Source organism: Tachypleus tridentatus, chromosome 2, assembly GCF_004210375.1.
Source record: "Tachypleus tridentatus isolate NWPU-2018 chromosome 2, ASM421037v1, whole genome shotgun sequence".
Lineage (NCBI taxonomy): Eukaryota > Metazoa > Arthropoda > Merostomata > Xiphosura > Limulidae > Tachypleus > Tachypleus tridentatus.
The window spans coordinates 144,820,839-144,848,138 of record NC_134826.1 but is presented as its reverse complement, the minus strand read 5'-3'; the positions used below and the strand labels follow the sequence as shown (position 1 = coordinate 144,848,138).

General features: G+C 35.4%; 2 protein-coding genes across 11 annotated transcripts in view; one reads left to right on the top strand and one right to left on the bottom strand.

The window, feature by feature from the left end:
- Positions 1 to 21,766, bottom strand: part of LOC143245290 (nose resistant to fluoxetine protein 6-like) — a 61,875-nt gene extending 40,109 nt beyond the window's left edge. Inside the window, exons 1-7 of one of the 5 annotated variants that reach the window (XM_076491461.1) lie at positions 21,534 to 21,766; positions 13,601 to 13,992; positions 9,406 to 9,638; positions 8,357 to 8,471; positions 6,820 to 6,907; positions 4,859 to 4,965; positions 2,011 to 2,181 (exon numbers count right to left, since the gene is read on the bottom strand). In XM_076491461.1, the coding sequence (XP_076347576.1) occupies positions 2,011 to 2,181; positions 4,859 to 4,965; positions 6,820 to 6,907; positions 8,357 to 8,471; positions 9,406 to 9,638; positions 13,601 to 13,992; positions 21,534 to 21,613 (1,186 nt within the window). In that variant the 5' untranslated portion in view covers positions 21,614 to 21,766. Of the gene's footprint in view, positions 1 to 2,010; positions 2,182 to 4,858; positions 4,966 to 6,819; positions 6,908 to 8,356; positions 8,472 to 9,405; positions 9,639 to 13,600; positions 13,993 to 19,647; positions 20,006 to 21,533 lie in introns of those variants that run through there. The other 4 variants (XM_076491462.1, XM_076491465.1, XM_076491464.1 and 1 more) reach the window with 4 other exon arrangements.
- Positions 1 to 27,300, top strand: part of LOC143245294 (glucose transporter type 1-like) — a 582,725-nt gene that overhangs the window by 455,622 nt on the left and 99,803 nt on the right. The window lies entirely within an intron of this gene.

The window sequence follows — 27,300 nt, the reverse complement described above, 5'->3', positions numbered from 1 at the left end:
ACTGAACGTTGACAATACCAGTTGCACCTTCACAGTCTCATACGGAGCGTTGACAACCCCAGTTGCACCTTCACAGTCTCATACTGAGTGTTGACAACCCCAGTTGCACATTCACAGTCTCATACTGAACGTTGACAACCCCAGTTGCACATTCACAGTCTCATACGGAGCGTTGACAACCCCAGTTGGACATTCACAGTCTCATACTGAACGTTGACAACCCCAGTTGGACATTCACAGTCTCATACTGAACGTTGACAACCCCAGTTGCACCTTCACAGTCTTATAATTTAAGCTGAATTTTCAATAAATAAAAAACCAGTTGCATGTTTGGCCAAAGTGGTGGACAGTGCTAAAAAGTCACTAATTCTTAATAAAATAATCTTAAAAAATAAAACCCAGCTTTTAAATAACATGTAACGCAAACAAAAATTGTATTCAACTATTTTTCTTGAGTTGTTCCATGAGAGATTATTTGTACAAGATCACATTGTATGAAAGTTCTTTAAACACAGCCTTATAAACATCCCGATGACATTAAACACTTACTTTAAACACCACACTTCAGTCATTCCCTCAGGTCAAGTCTTAACATCAAACAGACAGTTGTGTTGTTTAGAAAGCTTCATAAGGAACAAAACTGTTAATATTTTTCAGCTTATAATATTCTATTACCGTTAAGAGAATGACAGTGGAATAGTAAGTAATACATCTTCACGATTGGTACGAATGAAGTATCTAATTCTACTTCCATGGTTTCCATCTAGTCCCCGCCAAAAATATACAACTTCCACGTGTGCGTTATAAGTGCAACAGTCAAATCAGTCTACTCGTTTGGACGAGAGTTGATGGAAGGTGACGTTAACTGGCAACTTTCCCTTAAATCAATAAATACAATATTAATGATGGCTAATGTAACTTGCCATCTCGTAACTTTGTGTATCCATGGGGTCACAGCGCGAAAATATGTTTTTGTTTGTTTGTTTGTTTGTTTTTGAATTCGCACAAAGCTACTCGAGGGCTATCTGTGCTAGCCGTCCCTATTTTAACAGTGTAAAACTAGAGGGAAGGCAGCTAGTCATCACCACCCACCGCCAACTCTTGGGCTATTCTTTTACCAACGAATAGTGGGATTGACCGTAACATTATAACGCCCCCACGACTGAAAGGGCGAGCATGTTTGGCGCGACGGGGAGCGAAAATATGTGACGTAAATAAGAACTGAACGTTTCAGTGTTCTGAAAGAACCACATTGGTCTTTATCAATGAAACACCTAATCTTTCCTTCAGATCTTCTCGTTAGGATGACCAAGTTCATAAGCAGTCCGTTTTCTTTATCTTTTTTATTTATGATTAGGAAGATAAAAGTTAGAATTTATGTCAGGTTGGATAGGGTTTAACTGAATCATGTTAAACTATTGTTGTTAAAATACTCAAGAAACATAATATCAAAACTCGGGATCTTTTTAAACAACTTGACCCTAAAGAAGAGAAGAAGGTTCACTGGCGTTGATTTACATTGTCAACATTCTGTCAACAGCAGCCGACCCACAGACATACAAACATAAACACAGCTTTTAAACTTTGTCAACAGCAGCCGAACCACAGACATGCAAACACAAACGTAGACTTCAATCTTTTTATAGCAAACCATTGACAAACATGACATATAACCTCTGTTACAGAAACCGATCCACAGACATACAAACAAAAACGTAGTGTTTAACCTTTGTCATAGAACATTTTCTATAACAACAGACTCACAAATATAATCTATAACTCTTCACTCCGTAATCAATCCACATTCGTGCAAACTTTTATAGCAACCAATCCACGAGCATGCAAACACAAACATGGCCTATAACCTTTATTACAGCAACCAATCCATATACGTACAAAAACATGACCTTTAACCTTTTTACAGCAACAGATCAATAAATACAAAAACATAACCTTTAACTCTTTTTTTTTTTTCAGCAACCGATCCACAAAATTGGGAAATTAACTTACTCATCAAGAACAAATGGTTGCGGAAACCCGTGTGACCCAGAATCACCCAGAGGATGGCTAGAACCTTCATCCCACTTACGACAGACATCATGTGGCCTGAAGATCGTGTTTCAAATAACTTCTTGGTGTTAGAATAAACAGAACAACTCTTCAGTAGTTGAACTGGCAAACCTTGAATGCAATAAGATAAATTATCAAAGAGTATAAAGAAACTCTTAATAATTAACTACATTTAAACAGAGTAGAATTCTACGGTTCTCCAGCTCCAAACCTTTGCCATAAAACTAACTTCAATAACACTGTTTTCTTCCTTTGGTTATATCGAGTAAGATATTAGAAAACAACTTATGTTTAAACTTTGACTTTCAAAACTATATCACTTAACGTTCCAGACCCTGTTTGTAGTTTCTTTTGTTGTTATTTCTATAATACTCAGTTCCAAATGAAGTAATCTTTGTTTAGAGATAATTTATCCTTGTAGTAACCGGAGCGCAACATAATTCTTCGATTAGTTAGGGGAAAGTCTGTTCATACTTGAAGTTCATGAGCAGTTTAATAACTTTATAATCTTATGACTAATAAAAGCAATACTTTATGTTTAGTAAAGTTTCAACAATAGTTCGTGAAGAGTTTATAATCTTGTGGCTAATAAAAACAATACTTTAGGTTTAGTAAAGTTTCAACAATAGTTCTTGAAGAGTTTATAATATAAACAACACTGTAAAACACAGATTTCGTTCTTGAATAGTATGTGTTATTTCTTAATTGCTTGTGTTGTAAAAGTACAGAAAATGGCCATTATTCCATTCAAACTTTGTTTTTGTGACCTGGATAATGAAATTTAGAAATTAACCAATTTTATATGTAAAAACGGGCAAATTTACACATTTTCATTCACATAAGGTCTGAATAAAATAACATATGTATCAAGATTTACATGTATTTATACTAAAGTTATACAAAAATGTTTAGAAGTGAATAGTTGTTCGAGATTTGCGACTGTAATCTAAATCACTTTCACGTATCAGCCACCAAATAAAGTCATGGCATTCGACTTTGTTAGATCAAGATCTCTGATCAAGTCATTGAGGTCTCTTTGGTTGGGGTAGTATGGGTTTCTTTCACCAGCTGCACCTCTGAAATTGTAATCTGGATCTTCAATGTCTACCTCCTCTTCTGATTTGCTGCTCTCTTCTGAGGATGGCTGCTTTCTCTCTGGCTGAGTGGGTACAGGGAGCTCAGGGCAGCGTGACACTGTGGTGATGGATGATGGAAAGTCTGGATACATGATAGCAGATTAATTTTTGCCAGTCCAACGTTTGGAAGGGTCCACCACGCAGAAGTAGCAATTGCTTGAGAGGTCAGTGGGTTCACGCCAAATACAAATTTCATGGCTCTCTTTTTCTCTCTGTACCATCCTGCAAAGGAACAAAATAAAATTATTATGAAGAATAAACTTATTTCATCCACAACTAATGTGTAAGAGGCTCATGTAAAATATTTTATATGTGATATTTTTTCTATACTATTGGAAATCAAAAACATAAATAAAAAGATATTTAAATTTTAAAAGGTCTAAACTTTGTATAATAAAAAATATTACTATTCAAACAAGCAGAAATTGTCTGTCTTACCTTCTAGAGTGTTTATGCAGTGCTCACAGGTAAAATGAGGAGTCCAAGGTTTGTCTTAATCCCCGACAGACATACCGAAATATGCCTTGTAGGCTTCACACATTTTAGTAGATACTGTCATAGGGTACATTCTCGCTCTTGTCTTGATAAATTGGCCACATACATTACAGAATGTGTCTGGAGAATGCTTGCAGCTTCTTAATGCTATCTCTGACAAAGTCAGATAGTTCTATGTGTTTACTTAGGCAGCTAGAACTAAACTGAAGTGGTGAGTGGTGAGCCCCTGTTTATATATTACTATGGAAAGTTCTAGAAAATTCTGAAACGTTCTTGAAAATTCTCGCAAGTTCTACAACATTCTAGAAAGTTCTTGTAAGTTCTACAAGATTCTAGAAAGTTCTTGTAAATTCAAGAAAATTCTCTATCAGCAACTCAGCACTGAATCTACCTGGAATGTCCTGGAAAATGGGTAAATTTGAATACTTAATTACCCAGGTCACAAAAGCAAAGTTTGAAGAGATAAATAGGTCTTTTTCATTTACTTTAGGCATAAGCAACTGGGAAATAACACTTTCTGCCCAGGAACAAGTAAAAGTAAAAATTTTGTTACATAGTGTAATGCAGTACGGTTGTTTAAATTTGTATAACTGACAAAGATACCGTGTACTTATACATTATAACTGATATAGATACGTTGTAACTAACACAAATACCGTGTAACATACATATACATTATAACTGATATAGATACCGTGTAACTTTTACAGATACGTTATAACTGATATAGATACCATGTAACTTTTACAGATACGTTATAACTGATATAGATACCATGTTATAATTTATACAGATACCTTATAACTGACATAGATATGGTGTAATTTATAAATTTAGGTTATAACTGATATACATACGTTGTAACTGATACAGATATCTTGTAATTGATATCTATATATAGCCTGTAACCCATAAAGATTTTCTACTTCTGATACAAATATCCTATAACTGAAATAGATGCATTTTAATTGATATAAATACCCTGTAACTAATATTGCTGTAAACTACATACTTGTTAGAATAATTCTCAGGTAAGAAAACGTGTGTATTTATATTTCTCTCCTTAGCTTTTTAGTATTTTATGTCGTGTTAATTTTGAAAGTCATTCTTAAATTCAGCAAAATCTAGTGAATAACCGTTTATAAGGAACCACAAACCTTCAGGCTTGAAGACAGTAGAAACTTTTCTGGTGGCCCAAAGGATACTGTATACGTCTATTATTGTACCCAACAACAGAATACCAGCGTAACAGCCCAGAAACAACCTAAAATAAAGCCCAAAGTGAAACATTAATATCTTTAGGGGAGATATCTCTTAACACAAAGAATATCTCATCTCTATTTTTTAAAACTTCAAAGCAAAATATGCATGACGTAAATTAAACGTTTTTATACATGTAATTACTTATAGCAAAATAACAATACGATACGACACAAAGAAGGCACAATATAGACTCATACTGATACATATACTGATAAATCTGTTTGTGATTTTGAAATTTGCGCAAAACTGCACGAAGACTATCGGCGCTAGCCGTGCCTAATTTAGCAGTGTAAAGCTAGAGGGAAGGTAGCTATTCATCACCACCCACCGCCAACTCTTGGACTACTTTTTACCAACGAATAGTGGTACCAACTGACACATTATAATGCCCTCACCGCTAAAAGGGTGAGTATGTTTGGTGTGATGGGGATTCGAACCCGCAACTCTCAGATCACGAGTCGAGTGTCTTAACCTAAGAGAAGATTCAATGCCATTTTATAGTGCGATCACTAGTAAGAATTGAGTGCGAAACCCAGTACCTTGGTATTTTAACCCAGAACATTAATTGACAAATCACGCCCTGGTAATTTTTACATCTGCTCGATAATATTAAGTAAAGTAGAACATAAATACTGTAAACAAATCAGTATACACCATGCAGGTGTCTCCCAGTTAAACATAGTTTATCTACGAACTTACAACGCTAATATCTGAGGTTCGATCCCGAGTGGTGACACCGCAGATAGCCTCACGTGGCTTTGCTTTGAAACAAACAAACGGTATTCAGTTAATTACTGGAATTTTAGTTAAAACAGATGAAGCGTACATTTGTGTCGTATATTAAGATAAACACTGTGTCATTTCATAGCAACACAAACTGGGTCCGCAAACACAAACTAGTGTGAACTATAACACAGCTGATCTTCGTAACAATATTTGTTTTTGAGCAAAGTCACATCGGGATATGTGTTGTGTCCACTAGGAGGAATCGAACTCCGATGTTTAGCGTCGTAACTCCGTAAAATTACTAACATCCCAGCGGCGTATATGTAGTGATATAAACGCACGAAACGTTCAAACTTAAGACATAAAATAAAAAAAGACGGTTTTCAATTCAAAATTCTGTTTATTTAAAAAACATTTCGTGTTGTAAACTACAGCGATAAGTCTACTGATTTACTACGCTAAAAACAGGGGTTCGATTCTCCTCGATGGACTCAGCAGATCGCCCGATGTGGTTTTGCTGTAAGAAAACACACAAAAATATTCTTAGGAAAACTACAGTTTAAGCTGTTCAGTAGTAGCACGTGATGGCAATGGATCACATTACATCTGATATTAATCAGTGATGTTGAGAAATTTAAATGCAAAAACGGCTCGTTTGATTTGAGAAAATATTTTACATAGAAGAGCGAACAACGTTTCAGGTTCACAAACCTGACGATGACCGGAGAAGGTCGAAACGTTGTTCGCTCTTCTATGTAAAATATTTTCTCAACCCAAACGAGCCGTTTTTGCATTTAAATTACATCTGATATTGTTTTTAAACTCTTATTTTTGTGCATAGTTTGACATATTAATTACCTACGAGATCCCTTCGTTTACTGATATAATTAAGTGCACGTAGTTTGTGTACAGTTTAACACAAAAGCAGTTCATCAGTTAACACATCTGTGTGTGTTGCGTCGTTTGTAACTCATATTGTAGCCGTTCAAACACAAGACTTATGCAACACTGTCTTGACTTATGCAACACTGTCTTTTCGTTTTTCAAGGCGTAACCTCAAAAGCAAAATTCAAAAAACAGACGAGCGGTATATTATTCAATAACTTTTCCAAATAAATTAGATACCTACATGATAAACAGTTGTTCTGATGTGATGGTGAAACCGGTTTTAGTCTCACAACTAATAAAATCACCTCGAAGCTTTAGAGTTTTTGCAACTAGAAAAAAAAAAAACACACATAAAAAAGGCATTTGTTATCAAACTGGGTTTATCATATGTAAGCAATATGACCACAAACTTCAGCGACTAAAATTATCTTTATTTTAATTAAAATTATTAATATGTCGTCATTTAAAGTGTGGAGGTCATTACTTTTGTTTTATAAATTAAACTTGACTCTATAATCACCCATACGGTCCATGTAGACATCGAATTTCTAAATAATGGTTACTGATATACCAAAATACTTATTGGTCTATAACAATTTCCTTTGCAGGATCTTTGATAACAACATACGGGCCTGGCATGGCCAGGTGGATAAGGCACTCGATTCGTAATTCGAGGGTCGCGGATTCGAATCTCCGTCATATCCAAACATGCTCGCCCTTTCATACGTGGGGGTGTTATAATGTTACGGTCAATCCCACTATTCGTTGGTAAAAGAGTAGCCCAAGATTTGGCGGTGGGTTGTGTTGACTAGTTGCCTTCCCTCTATTCTTACACTGCTGAATTAGGAACGACTACCGCAGATAGCCCTGGAGTAGCTTTGCGCAAAATTCAAAACAAACCAAACAACATACCTGTCACACAACAGCAAAAGCTACACATAAAACATCTCGTAAATATTCCTGACAGTTAGAGCATAAGTTTCGTTCTTTCCATGTATTTGTTTTTAATTTCGCGCACAGCCTTCCCTAATTTAGCAGTGTAATATTAGACAGAAAACAGGTGGTCATTACCACCCACCCTCAACTCTTGGGCTACACTTTTACCAATAATGACCGTAACATTATAACGCCCCCACGGTTGAAAGGACGATCATATTTTGTTGCAATGAAGATTCGTACCCCTGATCATGAGATTGGGAGTCCAACACCCCTAACCACCTGCCCATGCCGGGTCAACATAGGTTTCGTATTTATTTAAATGTGTGTTTCACTCATCTGTTTTCGTCAGATGTTTTACACCATAGATGCTACAACTATAAACATAAAATTATGCAGCATAATTTAATATATTGACCTCTTCCGCAGGTAAACGGTATACAAACAAGTCAATAATTTTAAGGTTAAGAGAGCTCTGACTATTCACTCTATGTTGACTCAAGACTTTACATATTCAGTAAAACCTCATGTGATTTATGTTTCAGGTAACAGTTTGTACATTTCTTTAAGTATTAAGCCTAAATTTCTATAAATAAATTCCACTATTCGCTATTGTTTAGTACAGTGACGTCACGATAAAGTTTAGCTCTATAAAACGCATGGTAAATTTTCGACACGTCAAGTATCAATGATATCTACTTTAAGACCCTTTAACTGTCAGTACGAAAGGAAATAATTCAAAAGTACGATCATAAGAAGTGTATATTAGTTATCGCAACATTCAGTCACCTATCCTTTTCACGTAACTAGAACTTTTAACTGAATATGATATCTAAACTCACCTAAACTAGTCGCCTTAAATACATCAGTTCTGGAACAGGCAGATGGCAGACACACTCCCAGTCGGTATGAGAATGAATAAAAGAACTGTGCATTTTGTGCTATGTCGTATAACATCTATTGGAAACATCACAAACAAATCATGTGCTGCTGCATTGTTACACATCAGAATTAACGTGTCATTTCAAAAAACAAGTCACTTTCTGTTAAGTTTTTATACGATATAATGAACTAAATATGTAAACTTCTATTGTTGTTGCCCGAAATCCCTGGGGTTCCATACTCTTAAAAGAAACAGCTTGTTATTAATAAGTGTTACTATAGCAATGTTGGTGCTCCTGTCACGTGCTAAATCACACAAACACAAAGCACATTTGTAAAGCTTTTGTCTTAAGTTTTCACAATAATTTGAGACATAAGATGTTATCACTCTGATGTTAATAAAAACAAATAGGCCTGTAGTTCTTACGATTACAATCTCTTGGGCCACTTTGTCTTACTAAGCCCTGGCTTATATAGCAGTAAAATTACGTTTCGAAAGGCTAAGCATGTTTTTTTCTTCGGCCAAAAGTCCAAACTTTCGCTCATGATTAACATATACGTGCACTTAACACGTTAATTTCTAATTATTATTTTAACTTTTCAATTCATGTTTGTATCAATGATTGTCTATCGAACAACACAAACCGCTAAAAGGCTTAATTCTAGAAGCCTATAACACGATATCTTAATCTATAGTTATCTAGTTCAAGCGCCCTTTAATTGAAGGATCTTCACCGTATTGTTAGGCCTAAAGTAAGGTTTTTACACAGATATATAAACGCCAATTCATCTTGAAAACATTTTCTCTAACAAAATTTAAACGTTAGAATGTTGTAAGAAAATATTCTCCTACAAGTTTGATGGAAAGGTATGCTTAAATAGGACTTTTTAAATAAATGTATTGCTTGACAAGAATGGTTCGTTTCAAAAGTTTCAAAGTTGTTACAATAAAATGTATCGTATTTTTAAAATAAATTGAACAAAATCACGTATATAAAAGTATACTGACCCTTCCTTGTTGAGAGACGTTGGTCAGTGACTCCGGCCGTACCACTATACTGTAGTACTTGTATTTCCTCTTTGGCAAAAATGGTCTGAACTGGACAGAGCAATATTGGCCAGTAATGATTTGCTGGTCAGTGCCAGGTGAAGAGTTAATATTAATACATTCGTCGTACGAACCCAGACTGGTGAGACTGCCTTCCAGTAGCCCTGCAGGCAGTTTACCTGTGGCATCTAACACTGAAAAGGGACACTTGTGTATATATTATCAGAAAGGATTGTAATTCAAGAAACGTTGTCACGAAAATCTCTTCTGGCTTAGCTTTCTTTGTTTTCGTTACAGGTATGTAATGCAATAGATATAACGCTGTTCCATCTAATAGGAATAAACGTCTGGTTTAGAGAAAAGCCATATTAGGTTATCTTTCGTGTCTACTGTGGGGAAATCTGTGTAGAACAAACAACGTTAAGTCTGATGAATTACAATGCTAAAATCCGGAGATCGATTTTAAGCGATGGACACAGCATGTAGCCCAACGTGACTTTTCTCTACAACAAACAAACTCACTAAAAAACGGATCGCTAGACCAAGACATTCAGTCTGATGTATTTTCTTTTAATGACACAGGTTTGTGTAAAGTTCGCTCATGAAACCCTGACAAAATAATCACTTAACTTGTAAACGATATACAAATGTCATAATATAAGAACTGTGGTTAGTTTTAAGTGTGAAACGTAGCATCTTTGAGCACTCATGCTTGCTTCTGATTTTTAAAGTGTTTTTCTTGTATAATTTTCTATTTTATTTCACGTGTGATACTGAGGAAGAGACGATAACGCTGAAAAATGGTGTATCTCCACCGATTTCTGTGTTTATACTGTTCCGGATACATCGCTTACTACAATGTATATAACCATTCTCATAAAGCACTTTGTTTAGTAGTCAATTACTTTGTTTGTTAAGCCTTTAAGTGTGATTCTGCTTTGCTTTATGCTCACATGAACAGAGCCGAGCTAGGTCCAATAGAGTGTCACACAATAGAGCTAGATCCAATAGAGTGTCACACCATAGAGCTAGGTCCAATAGAGTGTCACACTATAGACCTAGGTCCAATAGAGTGTCACACTATAGAGCTAGGTCCAATAGAGTGTCACACTATAGAGCTAGGTTCAATAGAGTGTCACATTATATATCTAGGTCCAATAAAGTGTCACACAATATATCTAGGTCCAATAGAGTGTCACACTATAGAGCTACGTCCAATAGAGTGTCACACTATAGAGCTAGGTCCAATAGAGTGTCACACTATAGAGCTAGGTCCAATAAAGTGTCACACTATAGAGCTAGATCCAATAGAGTGTCACACTATAGAGCTAGGTCCAATAGAGTGTCACACTATAGATCTAGGTCCAATAGAGTGTCACACTATAGAGCTAGGTCCAATAGAGTGTCACACTATAGAGCTAGATCCAATAGAGTGTCACACTATATATCTAGGTCCAATAGAGTGTCACACCATATATCTAGGTCCTATAGAGTGTCACACTATAGAGCTAGGTCCAATAGAGTGTCACACTTTAGAGCTAGGTCCAATAGAGTGCCACACTATAGATCTAGGTCCAATAGAGTGTCACACTATAGATCTAGGTCCAATATAGTGTCACACTATAGATCTAGGTCCAATAGAGTGTCACACTATATATCTAGGTCCAATAGAGTGTCACACCATATATCTAGATCCTATAGAGTGTCACACTATAGAGCTAGGTCCAATAGAGTGTCACACTATAGAGCTAGGTCCAATAGAGTGTCACACTATAGATCTAAGGTTCGCGCCTCGTCATCGTCCACAAAACTAATCACGCTCTGCATTACAGAGCTATGGATGTGTTAAAAGAGTGACAGTAAAATCCCACTATTCGGATAGACAAGAAAATCATACGAATCGGCGATGGGTGATCTTCATTTTAGAATTAAAAAGTGTATATCGCAGATAGCCCTCGATAAGTTTCGCGCTAAATTTAGCAAATAAATGGGTAATAAATACACATGCATGTATATCTTATACTGAGAAATAATTATACCTGATGTACACGTAAGCCTTTTCACATGTTTCACAATTTACTTAAAGCTTTGAAATAGATAATATAATAACATTTTACTCAATGAAATATTTTTACTGGAAGAATAGCCTTAATATATCGTTCGTCCTCGATTTTAATGTGTACCAATCTTTTAGCGAATTATTTTCCCTAATGTACATAAAAAATAACTTGAATAATTTTAAGTTCTCCTTGTTCTAAATATGAACTTTTTACTGATACCTTTGGTATTTAAAACACTTAAACCCATTTTCTTTTGTTTCCACTCGATTTATTATCTCGATTTATAAGAGTAATAACACTATGTAACACAAATTTTATTCCTGGTTAGTATGTGTTATTTCTTAATTGCTTGTGTTGTAAAAGTTCAGAAAATGTCCATTATTCCCTTCAGACTTTGTTTTTGTGACCTGGATAATGAAATTTAGAAATTAACCTGTTTTATATGTAAAAACGGGCAAATTTGTACATTTTCATTTACATAAGGTCTGAATAAAACAACATATGATTCAAGATTTACATGTATTTATACTAAAGTTATACAAAAATATTTAGAAGTGAGTAGTTTTGCGAGATTTGTGACTGTAATGTAAATCACTTTATAATGTAAATCAGCCCACAAATATAGTCTCCCATCATGTTTTCGTTATACGCTCCCAGGTCACAAAAGCAAAGTTTCAAGATAAAAATAGGTCTTTTCCATTTACTTTAGACATAAACAATTGGGAAATAACACTTTCCGTCCAACGTAACATTTATTCTTTATAAGATAAATGTGTTTAAAATTTAGTTTTGTTTCTCTAAAAACCAAATATACATGACAGATCTTTTTCTCTGAAGTTCTTACATAAAAAAACTGTTAGTAGGTTTCATTTCCTCTCATTTTTTATGTTTGTTATAGATTTAAACTAACAGAATTATGTCTTTACTTTCCTAACCAGCACGCCCCGGTGTGGGCAGAGCACAGATGACTAAATCAAAACTTGTCCCGCGCTAGTAACGTACAAATGAACTAAACTTCTCTTGGTTTAGCGCAAAGCTACACAATAGGCTGTCTACATTTCCTCTACTGTAGTAAATCCAGCTCTGGGTTTTAGCGTTTTAAGTCCGTAAACGTGAAAGTGATCCAACAGGGGAAGAAAATTGGAGTTTGATTAATGAATGGTAAATGTCTCTTCTTATCCAGACACATCAGTATACATTAGAATATCAGAAGTATAATATAACTGATAAAAACCACAACATGGAAAGCTTAACAGTTAAAATGTTACTCCCACCTATTAATGCTCTGTCCAGTACTGTGAACTTCACTGATAATGTCCTACAAAAACCAATGTATAGTTTTTTTCCAGAAACATTTTATTCGTAAACTAGATGGCGATACTGAGTGGGTGTTTCCCTATAGCAAACCCACCTCGGGCTATATGCTGAGCCCACCGAGGGGAATCGAACCCCTGATTTTAGCATTATAAATCCGAAGACATACCGCTGTACTAGCGGGGGTCGGGTGTCACTGAACCCAACGATGTGATGTATTAATAATGTGCATCTTACCTTCTTAACAACCCCATGTGATGTATTAATAATGTACATCTTACCTTCTTAACAACCCCATGTGATGTATTAATAATGTACATCTTACCTTCTTAACAACCCCATGTGATGTATTAATAATGTGCATCTTACCTTCTTAACAACCCCATGTGATGTATTAATAATGTACATCTTAGCTTCTTAACAACCCCTTCCAGGTGCCTGAGTTTAGTAGCTTTAGAAAACTTATTAATTATATATTACAATAGCTTTCGTATGTAATGAAGTCAAGTTTATTATGTTTGTTGGAAGTTTAGCACAAAGCTACATAATTGGCAATCTCTGGATTTCTTGCGTTGTAAGTCTGCAGACACTCCGCTATGTCACTATAATCCACGTAATTATTAATACCTCTCTTAAATATATAATTTATATAAACTGTAAACAAAATAATTTAAATGCAGATAAACATATATTCAGGGTTATTTAAAACTACCCGTTTTTCTTTCAAATTTCAGATATGATTAAATTATCGATAATATTTCAAAATGGATAAAAATAACTACTTTTTATGGCCCATGTTTCTAATCCTGAAATTGAATCCAGTACGTTAAGTACGCTCTCTCTGCATAAATCGGTGACGTTAGCAGTAGCAAGAACATGTTCAACAGCAGGTTTGATTTTCTCGATCCAGTAAGAAGCAATTTTACGGTAGTCTTTATCCATTCTGTTCCACAAGTCTATGACCTTTTCAGCAGATAATGTCCACGGATGATTGGGGGCTGGAGAAAAACGTTCAGTTGCGGTTCCGATGGCATTTGTCGTGTCATTAAACTCGCTAGTGTTTTGTCCAGGTGTCTCAGAAAAACGGAGAAACAGAGAAGCAGCAAAAATCCACATCATTCGAAGAGTTCCCATCTGCATTTCTTCAAGAGTCGAATCACTTTTCTCTGTAACACTAAAGACAGATTTTAAACTGCAAACGTTTGTTAAAATGTACAGCTGTGTTACTCAACTATTAAAAGTGGGGCTAAGTGTTATATTGTTAAGGGGACCATAAATTTATCGACAAAGAAAATTTTCTGGAAAAAATAATCTCCTCACTTCCCAGCTTCTAAACGTAACACAGAACTTGTTTATGTGGTTTAATTGATGTTGCATTACATACGTAATGCTATGGAAAATGAGCAAACTAAACGTAACACAGAACTTGTTTATGTGGTTTAATTGATGTTGCATTACATACGTAATGCTATGGAAAATGAGCAAACTAAACGTAACACAGAACTTGTTTATGTGGTTTAATTGATGTTGCATTACATACGTAATGCTATGGAAAATGAGCAAACTAAACGTAACACAGAACTTGTTTATGTGGTTTAATTGATGTTGCATTACATACGTAATGCTATGGAAAATGAGCAAACTAAACGTAACACAGAACTTGTTTATGTGGTTTAATTGATGTTGCATTACATACGTAATGCTATGGGAAATGAGCAAACTAAACGTAACACAGAACTTGTTTATGTGGTTTAATTGATGTTGCATTACATACGTAATGCTATGGAAAATGAGCAAACTAAACGTAACACAGAACTTGTTTATGTGGTTTAATTGATGTTGCATTACATACGTAATGCTATGGAAAATGAGCAAACTAAACGTAACACAGAACTTGTTTATGTGGTTTAATTGATGTTGCATTACATACGTAATGCTATGGAAAATGAGCAAACTAAACGTAACACAGAACTTGTTTATGTGGTTTAATTGATGTTGCATTACATACGTAATGCTATGGAAAATGAGCAAACTAAACGTAACACAGAACTTGTTTATGTGGTTTAATTGATGTTGCATTACATACGTAATGCTATGGGAAATGAGCAAACTAAACGTAACACAGAACTTGTTTATGTGGTTTAATTGATGTTGCATTACATACGTAATGCTATGGAAAATGAGCAAACTAAACGTAACACAGAACTTGTTTATGTGGTTTAATTGATGTTGCATTACATACGTAATGCTATGGAAAATGAGCAAACTAAACGTAACACAGAACTTGTTTATGTGGTTTAATTGATGTTGCATTACATACGTAATGCTATGGAAAATGAGCAAACTAAACGTAACACAGAACTTGTTTATGTGGTTTAATTGATGTTGCATTACATACGTAATGCTATGGAAAATGAGCAAACTAAACGTAACACAGAACTTGTTTATGTGGTTTAATTGATGTTGCATTACATACGTAATGCTATGGAAAATGAGCAAACTAAACGTAACACAGAACTTGTTTATGTGGTTTAATTGATGTTGCATTACATACGTAATGCTATGGAAAATGAGCAAACTAAACGTAACACAGAACTTGTTTATGTGGTTTAATTGATGTTGCATTACATACGTAATGCTATGGGAAATGAGCAAACTAAACGTAACACAGAACTTGTTTATGTGGTTTAATTGATGTTGCATTACATACGTAATGCTATGGAAAATGAGCAAACTAAACGTAACACAGAACTTGTTTATGTGGTTTAATTGATGTTGCATTACATACGTAATGCTATGGAAAATGAGCAAACTAAACGTAACACAGAACTTGTTTATGTGGTTTAATTGATGTTGCATTACATACGTAATGCTATGGAAAAATGAGCAAACTAAACGTAACACAGAACTTGTTTATGTGGTTTAATTGATGTTGCATTACATACGTAATGCTATGGGAAATGAGCAAACTAAACGTAACACAGAACTTGTTTATGTGGTTTAATTGATGTTGCATTACATACGTAATGCTATGGAAAATGAGCAAACTAAACGTAACACAGAACTTGTTTATGTGGTTTAATTGATGTTGCATTACATACGTAATGCTATGGAAAATGAGCAAACTAAACGTAACACAGAACTTGTTTATGTGGTTTAATTGATGTTGCATTACATACGTAATGCTATGGAAAATGAGCAAACTAAACGTAACACAGAACTTGTTTATGTGGTTTAATTGATGTTGCATTACATACGTAATGCTATGGAAAATGAGCAAACTAAACGTAACACAGAACTTGTTTATGTGGTTTAATTGATGTTGCATTACATACGTAATGCTATGGGAAATGAGCAAACTAAACGTAACACAGAACTTGTTTATGTGGTTTAATTGATGTTGCATTACATACGTAATGCTATGGAAAATGAGCAAACTAAACGTAACACAGAACTTGTTTATGTGGTTTAATTGATGTTGCATTACATACGTAATGCTATGGAAAATGAGCAAACTAAACGTAACACAGAACTTGTTTATGTGGTTTAATTGATGTTGCATTACATACGTAATGCTATGGAAAATGAGCAAACTAAACGTAACACAGAACTTGTTTATGTGGTTTAATTGATGTTGCATTACATACGTAATGCTATGGAAAATGAGCAAACTAAACGTAACACAGAACTTGTTTATGTGGTTTAATTGATGTTGCATTACATACGTAATGCTATGGAAAATGAGCAAACTAAACGTAACACAGAACTTGTTTATGTGGTTTAATTGATGTTGCATTACATACGTAATGCTATGGGAAATGAGCAAACTAAACGTAACACAGAACTTGTTTATGTGGTTTAATTGATGTTGCATTACATACGTAATGCTATGGAAAATGAGCAAACTAAACGTAACACAGAACTTGTTTATGTGGTTTATTGATGTTGCATTACATACGTAATGCTATGGAAAATGAGCAAACTAAACGTAACACAGAACTTGTTTATGTGGTTTAATTGATGTTGCATTACATACGTAATGCTATGGAAAATGAGCAAACTAAACGTAACACAGAACTTGTTTATGTGGTTTAATTGATGTTGCATTACATACGTAATGCTATGGAAAATGAGCAAACTAAACGTAACACAGAACTTGTTTATGTGGTTTAATTGATGTTGCATTACATACGTAATGCTATGGGAAATGAGCAAAAGCAGTACTAGCCATACGTCATTCAACACCCCAGTTTCTAATGATGTTCTTGTTTTGAATTAAGCACAAAGCTATTCAATGGCTATCTGTGCTCTGTCCACCACGGGTATCGAAACCCGGTTTTTAGCGTTGTAAGTCCGAAGACATACCGTTGAGCCACTGGGGGATGGGGGCGTTTCTAATAATACGTACACGTCAAACTCATACAAAAACAAAAGGTTTGGTTTGAATTTCGCGCAAAGCTACGCGAGGACTATCTGCGCTAGCCGACCCTAATTTAGCAGTGTAAGACTAGAGGGAAGGCAGCTAGTCATCACCACCCACCGCCAACTCTTAAGCTACTTACTCTTTTACCAACGAATAGTGGGATTGACTGTCACATTACAACGCCCCCACGGGTGAGAGGGTGAGCATGTTTAGTGCGGCGGAGATTCGAACCCGCGACCCTTAGATTACGAGTCGAGTGCCTTTAATCACCACCTGGTCATACTGGGTCAGATTGAACAGCTACACTTCTGCGACTTATTTTAATAGTTTTGGCAAAATAAAAATGTTGATTGGGAAACTTCTTACAGTGTTTATAACATACTGTTTAACATTTATAACATGTTTATATCCTGTGACATCATTGGCAAAATATTTAAAAATTGAGAGTGGCGACGATAAACAAATATTGTAGAATAACACTGAAGATTGTCTGTTAAAAACAACACTTTGTTATCTCTTCTGTGATTCGCTGAAAGTTTTAGTTTTGTAGCATGTCAATCTCTTATTGGATTAATTTACTGAATTAATTTCTTTTAACATCGATGTTTGCTTAAGTTAAATTGGCGTTTAAAAATGCACATAACTTATACTATTAAACCTGTATTGCGAAATTCCAGCCAATTCACTAACATTGTAGAAGATTCTTGAGTGTAAGAAACAAAAACATCTGTATACGTAAACACTTGTGTGCCATTTATATTGTTGCGTAAACTGAAAGTTCTAGAAACTCTCCTATTAACAAGTATATAAATATTACCAATACGACGCATTATGATGTAGTATATGTTATTCGTTTGTTATAGGGAAACTATAAATATTTGACTAGGATCATTTATAGATATCAAATTGTTTAACTTCAGCAGTGAAAAAACTCAGTGTGATGAGCGAAGAGCCAGCTAGCACCCCGTTAAGTGAGCTGTACCGCTATCAATTGGAAATTAACTCGCTCATCGTGAATCTTTGATAAGACATCAAGGAAGTTTCAGACTAGAAAGGAGAATCGATATAATTTGTATATTTCTAAAACTTTTGTACAAAAATTATTATTTGTAATTACCTTTATAGTAAATTGTATTATTGTTTGTACATTAAAATATATTTGTATTAAAAAAGAAACAATGTGTATCAATCTCGTTGGCAAGTATCATAAAATGGATACGTATCGACATTTATTTAATTTCGAAAACTAAATTACAACTTAACTCAATTTTAGGCTATTGGAAATTATAAAATGTGATATCTCTAGCGGTTAACAGGAAAACTTAAAGTGCATTAATGAAATATAAAATAAATTAATTAGTCAAAACGACGATTGAGAAATAGATACTTCCATGTTTTGGAATATTATGATTATAAAACAAGAATAATTCACTAAATAATGCTGTACCAGAGACTTCGAAGCCCCAACATGGCCAGGTGGTTAAGGCGTTCGATTCGTAATCTGAGGGTCGCTGGTTCGAATCCCCCGTCGCACGAAACATGCTCTCTCTTTCAGCCATGAGGGCGTTATAATGTAACGGTCAATCCCACTATTCGTTGGTAAAAGAGTAGCCCAAGAGTTGGCGGTGGGTGGTGATGACTAGCTACCTTCCTTCTGGTCTTACACTGCTAAATTAGGGACGGTTAGCGCAGATAGCCCTCATGTAGGTTTGCGCGAAATTCAAACCAAAAAAACAAACTTAGGAATTTCAATTTCATCTCATGATGATTTCACATGATTTGTATGTCGAGATATTGTAATCAAATCATTTCTTTACAAATATTACATCTCTTGAGGTCTATAAAACATTTAACACAAATTTAATTCTATTTGTCTCAAAATAACTTTAGTTTTAAAAGAAAATGTTATATCGGCCTGAGCTCTGTGATATATTTAATAATATAATTTATTCAATATAACAATATACGTAATAATGTATTTCATGAGATATAATAGTGTACTTAATAGTATAAGTACTTAACTTTAATGATATAAATCATTAACTATAATAATATACGTGAAAATATAATTCGTTAAATACAATAATATGCTTTATAATACAGATCAATAACTGTAACAATATACGTAATGATATAATTAATCAAATATAAAAATATACTTAATGATATATAATTGATTTAATATTATTTTTATTTTGTTGAATTTCGCCCGAAGCTACTCATCAGTATACAGAGAATGGTTTAAGTGAATGATTTCTCTATTGCCTGAACTTTCGGTTCTACCATTAATGTATACATATGAAACCGAGCAACAAACTTATTAAGGATTGTATTCTCTCGGTTAATGTTCATAAGATCTAAATAACATTAACTGTATTAAATCTAGATAGAAACGACATTACTTACCATTAATATTGAAATAATAACATACCATCTGCTGGGACCCGTCACAATCTCATGTCTTGCTGAGTTTAAATGACTTCTCTCACAGATTAAACAGAGAGAAATGATGTGACTTTATTTATTAACATTGAAATAACAATAAACCAACTGCTGCTGCTGAATCTCGTGTCTTGCTGACGTTGAATGTTATTCCCACATATCAGGGTCATAACTCTGTCACGTGGTTTTAGAGAATTTTGTTTCATTTCAAAAATCAGCCATAATGATTCTTTTAGTTAACAAACTGGTCTCATTTTGGACAGAACCCTACTTGTACAACTGTAAGTTTACGGATTTACAAAGCTAAAATCAGGAGTTCGATTCCCCTCGGTAAGCTCAACAGATAACTTGAAGAAAACACACACACACACACACACACACACATTGTGGACTGGTCAAGAAAGCCATGACCTCATACACGAAAACGAATAACTTTCCTTGGAAAATCAGCCGCTGGGCAAATACGTTTACCAGTTACAAACTACATATAATATTTTGAAATTCAAACATCTGATTAAGCGTTGTTAGAGTTTATGACGATGTTTCAAACACTGTAGACAGCACACGTGCATCGAAACACGGTTTTTAGCGTTGTAGGTCCGCAGACACAGCGCCGGAGGAAATGTTTGTTGACTTTCCAATACCAACTAGAAAAACGTACATCATTATAAAAAAGAAATGTTTAGCTGAAGCTAATAACGTGTGGAAAGTATGACACAGGTAAAAAAGATTTATGTGCGAATCTATAATAAATAACAGAAATAATAATACCATAAAACTAAGGTAAAAATATTTTTAAAAACATTTTTCTATAATATATAACAAGAAGAAAGAGTTTACTTAAGGCAGCGACGGATTTTTGGTCACGTGAACAAACTCAAAATAAATTAATTAAACAATAAAAATGCAGATGAAAACCATTTGTTATAAAGATCTGTTAAAACCGTTTTTTATAGCTTCAGAGTCAAAACACCTACGAAAGTGATAAAATAGCATATAAAACAGATTTGCAGATGTTCAACACTGATTCCGAAAAATAAATGGAGTCGACTAACCGTAGGTTGAATAGGAAGTTCGAAAAGGAAACATTAAAAAAAACGTTTCAAAAAACGTATCCAGATCATCTATCTCAGGTCCAAGATTGATTTGTTACAATCTTACAAGCTTAATGCCTGTTGGCCCAGCATGGTCAGGTAGTTAAGGCACTCAACTCGTAATCCGAGGATCACGGGTTTGAGTCCTCGACACACCAAACATGCTCGCCCTTTCGGCCGCGTGGTCGTTGTTTAATGTAACGGTCAATTCCACTATTCGTTAGTAAAAGAGTAGCCCAAGAGTTGGTGGTGGGTGGTGATGACTAGCTGCCTTCCCTCTAGTCTTATACTGCTAAATTAGGGAAAAGCTAGCGCAGATAGCCCTCGTGTAGCTTTGCGCGAAATTCAGAAACAAACAAACAATTATTGCCTGTTAAAAGACGATGGTACATTAGGTAAACAAACTAACCTTACAGTCGTGGATCAAACATTTTGACTTATACCAGTGACCAGACACCTACAACTTACGAAACTCTCGACAAAATTAGAGCTTTGAGACCCGCTGTTGGTATGTTCATCATTTTAGTGACCCCAAGTCTGAAACTTATTTATAAAGATTTACGATTTTCGTTACAGTATTCCATTGTTTAAAAATTAACTTAACATTTTCTATTAACCAAGATGTAGGTACAATAAGTACCATAATCATAGTAAAGTATTTTGCTCTTAAATATTATTGTAAAAAAAAAAAGCAACTAATAATTTGGATCTACGTTTTAATTCGCACACATTAGCAATTTAACAAGTAAAACATACACTTGCTGGTTTTGAGATGTGGCGATTAGAGAGCTCAGGTCTTTTAGAATGCAGGTTCGAATCCCTGCCACACCGAACATGTTTGCGCTTTCAACCACGGGGAGGAGAGGACGTTATACAGTGATGGTCAATCGAACTAATTGTTGGCAGAAAAAAATAGCCCAACAGTTGGCGATGGGTTGGAGTCTTTCCTCTATCCTATCACTGCTGAATTGAAGACAACTAGATAACCCCCGTGTAGCTTTGGCCGAAATACAAAATAAACCCATCCTTACACTGAAATTTCGAAACCCACCTGTCGAGGTTTTCATAAAGAAAGCTGGAAGTAAAATCTGTGTCTCAACTGATTCAAATACTTTTGTTATTTCAAAACTTCACGTTTCGAATTTGAATTGTTATAAAAAAAACACACACAAACACCCAAGTTTGAATATGATTTATTGTCAAAAGAAGTTACGTGTTACTACTTTATTAGAATATGTTTTCAACAGTTCATTACAAAACAAACCACGTGTTAGCAAGGTAGTGAATAAACATTGATGCTTCGCAATAAAATATAGTTCTTCATTTTTATTACCATTTACCTTCAAAGCCCAAAACACCGAGTTATCTATCACATTTTGTTTACTTTCACGTTTGTGAAAAACTATTTTAACGACAACAGGTGCAAGTAAAACATCCGTGTAATTACTCATAAAACAGCTCTTACCGGTTTTATATCCATTTATGTACTTTTTATGCATCTGTTGACACAAAAACACGAGGTACGAGACTGAAGCATCTGTATGCATTAAACAGTTCTTGTTTTCTCAAGGTTTGGCACCAATGTTAAGATACGAGTTTGGTCAAGCGGTATTTCTATGTCAACCACGTAAAAAACGAGCTTTGGTTATTTACTTTCTAATTTATTGACAAAAAAACAAAACAGTAATCGTGTCGAGAGCACTTGGTAAATAAATAAAAACAAGAAAACTTGAAATAACGTGACAGAGTAAGTGAGTAAACTTGCCCTTTAAGACCTATCCTTTTAACAAATAATTCTGAGTAGAAAACAACGTTAAGATAAAGGAAAATTTATAGTATCTTGAATTACAATTATCTTCAAGACGAGGCTTGAAAAATTAAATTTAACCCGTAAAAACGACATGTAAGATAAGGGTGTCAGCTACCCACTCGAGAACATGAGCAACAGCGTATTATAGTATGGCGTATTACATAAAATACATCTTATTATCCCACCCCTCCCCTCGTACAGTGATTTAATATAATATCTTTTAAATATTGTTTCATCTAAGATAGATTTTTTTTTAGAATTAAAAACAATGTTGTGCTCTAGCTTTCTTTGTCGAATTTCGCATAAAGATGTACAATGGGCTGAGTTTTGCTCACCACGGGTATCGAAGCCCGATTTTTAACGTCGCAAGTCTGAAACTTTTCGCTAATCCAGTGGGGGTCGCCACTCAACGACTATTCACGCGAGCTGCCCTTGCTTGTAAAATGGTAGCCTAAATTAAAGGTAAGCTAATCAACTCCACCTACCGCCAACTGTTAAGTAACTCTTCTACCAATGAATAGTGGGATTGACCGTCACATTATAACGTCTCCACCACTGAAAGGGCAAGCATGTTTCGTGTGACGGGGATTTGAACCTTTGACCCTCAGATTACGAGTCGAGCGCCCTAACCACCTGGCCTTCATGCGATGTAGTGTAGGAAAGTTTGTTCCCTAGATTTACTTGAGAGGTCACTTTATGGCGAATATTAATACTCTTTTATCTTACCCACTTAACTAGCTTTCGGTTTTATGGTTTCTTTCTCATGCAATATATTCTACGTTTTTACTTCCAATTGGCCCGGCATGGCCAGGTGGGTTAAGGCGTTCAACTCGTAATCTGAGGGTCGCGGGTTCGAATCCCCGTTACACGAAACATGCTTACCCTTTCAGCTGTGGGGGCGTTATAATGTTACAGTCAATCCCACTATTCGTTGGTAAAAGAGTAGCCCAAGAGTTGGCGGTGGTTGGTAATGACTATCTGCCTTCCCCCGTTAAATTAACAGCTAGCGCAGATAGCCCTCGAGCAGCTTAGCGCGAAATTCAAAAAACAAACTTCGAATTATTTAAAGTATATTTGTTGTTAAACGCAAAGCTACGCAAGTTGATGTTTCTGCTGTGCCTATCACGGGTATCGAAACCCGGTTTGTAGCGTTATAGATCTTCAGACTTGTCGCTGAGCAACATCGAGCGAAGAGTCTGAATTGCAGTTTAAGAACGTTTCTTGTATTTTGCCTTTACCGCAATTATACTGCTCTATAATTACTTCTTTCAGTCGTATTAAGTTATATTTAAGTTTAGAATTTTCACCATCATAAAGAAAGATTGTCTTCCTTCGTTATTTCCAGTTTAAAGTTTCAGACAAGTTATAAAATATTGTAACATATACTTTTTTTATTTTTGTCTATAAATAAACCTGCAACTGAAAGGAACTGTTTATCCATGAACTTGGTAGAGAAAAGTGAATACTTATACGTAGCAACTGAATCCTCCATTAACCCTCAAACAGCTGGAATATTGTAGGTAGTAGCATCAGATGATGATGGCCACCTTTTAAGGGTTAATTATTCAAGTGTTTCGATTTCCTGCAGTATGACCACACAGTAACACATCAGTCATGAATGTGCACAACTAGAAGTTATCGTTTAAACTTTGGTCAATTAGTTTGGGAATGGTGAACTTGAAAGTTAGTCTGCAAAAAACAAATCTAACTGATCTGATATGATAACAATGATTTAGTTGTAAATTTTCCCCTGATCTCTGTAACAACACTTTTATTGTAAAACTTTGAAATGGTCTCCCAGATGACCCTTGTGTTGTGTTATTCTCCATTTATCCACGTGATGACGCTTTTGTTGCACAACTGTCACTTTCCACCGATCTGTGTGATGAAGCTTTTCTTGACCAAGTGTCATCGTACCTGTGTATGGGTGTTTCCTTAGAACAAAGCCACATCGGGTTATCTGCAGAGATGCCAACTATTTCAAATAACTGAGGGTAATGATTCTAGACAGAGCGCGTACAGATATCGTACGACCACTAAATAGTTTTGAGTCATCCACGTCTGTGGATCCATCTGTGGCTAAACTGTAAACACTGTCAGTAAGTATGCTTGAAATCATTTTGTCATCTTCACAACCCAACATTTGTACAATGGCTGTAGTTTTGGTTCTAGCACAGCCATATGTTTTCGCTATATCAGAGACTGGGAACAATTTTCTCAACAGATGTCCTGCATGATCGGCTACAGCTAGGGGTAAATTATGAGCAATGACGAATTGAGTGAACATCACTTTTGCATTTATGGTTTCATATTTTGAATTTTTACTCATAAATGTCGTTATCTGCATCGTTTTGGTCTTCGCCTCAGCCTTTTGTTTGTGAGATGCCAATTTTATGTCTGGAACACTCGTTTATCCCGCTATGAGCCACAGAAAAATCGATGAAACAAACTGTACAAAATGCATGAATGTCACTGACATTTGATGCAATGACCGGATATTTTGCACTATACTCTTTCCTAAATTTTTGATTCACAGTTTTAGTTCTTTTAGATTTGCCAGAAACAAGACAATCTGGTGAACGAGGCCTCTTTTTTCCAACTTGTGAACAATCGCATTGGTGTTTTTAATGCCGCTAAGAAAACGAGAAATTCCCATTTACGCGAGCACTGATTGGCTGACAAGCACTGATGACGTAACTATAAATTCTCACACGTACCCAGTATGGAGAAGCACCGCACTCAAACTATTGGTAGACGTTGGAGATACAAATATTTTTTATTATTTCAAGCACAAACATGATTATCGCAAGTAGCCATTTGGACTATGTCTTTTATTTATTATCAAAATTTATTTGTATCTCACTAGAAATTTTCTTTTCACCCCTTTCAAGCCCTGGGAGAACAATTTATCAATTATATAGGCCTATATAATATATAATAATTTGGGAGTTGCAACAAGTTGTATTATTTGTCTGTATGAACGTATAGTCGTAATGTATACACCAAAATCGTAATAGTTTGCATCTCTGTATCTGCCGAGTCCACCGAGGGGAATCAAACTCCTGATTTTAGCGTTGTTAATGTGTGATAACGAATTATATAATATTAACCTACAAGTAGCAACTTCTTTCACAGTCTATAAATAAAATGTCCGTAAAAACCCGTTTAGGTAAAAAAAACAACTAAAGATATTCTTGTATACATGTACTTCAATAAGACTAGTATGCATATATATTAGGTACAAATATGCAACAGAATTAACTAGATCTTGGTTCAACAGGTAAAAATATGAACTGGTTGTCACTCAGATTGGTGTACCTTCCAATAACCTTCTGAATTTTGTCCTAAATTATTTTGGAACTAGAGGTAAAAGAGATGCTAGTTGTGAACTTAATCCAAGACTCCCTTTGGCTTTAACGCCTGACCTGCAGAGTGTGGGCACGGGTCCAATGATAAATGATGCAGTTAGGAAGAGAGGGTAACTGTCGGAAGATAACCCTGAATAATTTCTTCACCATGCATGAGAATACCATAAAAACAATGTTTGGACGATACAGTCCGAGAGAGTGGCGAAAGAGGGCCAGTTGGCTTGCTCAATCTTCCACTAAGGCACACGGATCGGGTGGCATCAACCATGACTAATTTCACTCAAAATGATAGGGACATTACCATTGCCCCATGGGTCACTGTCAACCCTCCAAGAAAAATGGAGGGGAGCAGACAGAGAAATCGATAGCAGTAAAAGACTGAATAGCTTTGTGGAAATAAGTGTAAGATACAGCACTGAGGAATAAAGTTGTGGTCAGAGATCATATGTTAATGCAAAGACCCCTCCCTCCTATCAACATCAGCATCACCCCAGTGAATATTGTATCCATTAAAGACTTACAGGATTACAAAAAGGAGATGACAACTGTTCAACAGTATCATTAATATCTGATTCCTAATAAGTTTCTCTAAGAGACAGAACACATAGTGATGGTGTATGTCCCACGAAAACATGGGTGGTTATGGCCTCCAAAAATGTATCTTGCTGCAAATAAAGTGTGGGCACATGTTGGTCAAGTAGCAGAGCCACCCTCCAATGCACTCCGTCCATCACAATTTCCATTTCCGGTACAAGAAAAACTGCCGAAAGGTGACTCTATCGGCAGGTTTCAGAAATATTTACTGCAAGGAAAGACATACAGGTTGATAAGAATCAATCAAAGCCTTACTATTAATCAAATTAGGACGAAAACTATATTAAAGTGGCCATTTTTACTTAAGTGGAGAACCCTTCGGTTTACGACCGCCATTTTCTTTATTATATGTTTGAAATTAAGGGTAATAATTTTTGTGCCTCGGAATAAAAAATATTGTGAACTGTTTTCAAACACTGTACCTTTTATCCTCCGCCCACTTTGGGCAAGATGAATAGTAAGAGGGATGCAAATCACCACAGTGAGGATCCAGTTGACACTCGTAGTGTCACGGGCTTTATCACCAAAAAGCACATGCCAAAGAATCAAAACAAAATGCTTTTGTGTCTCCAAAACTGCTGACACTGGAAGCATAGAATAGGACTAGGATTGTATGGCCATACCTTACAGTTTAGAAAACCTGCTTTGATCGAGAATGTGGCAATGTAAACGTCAAAATTAAGATACTGGTTGGCAAAATTATTCCATTGGAGTTAAGGTGCACAACAGAAACAATTTGGTTGGTGAAACA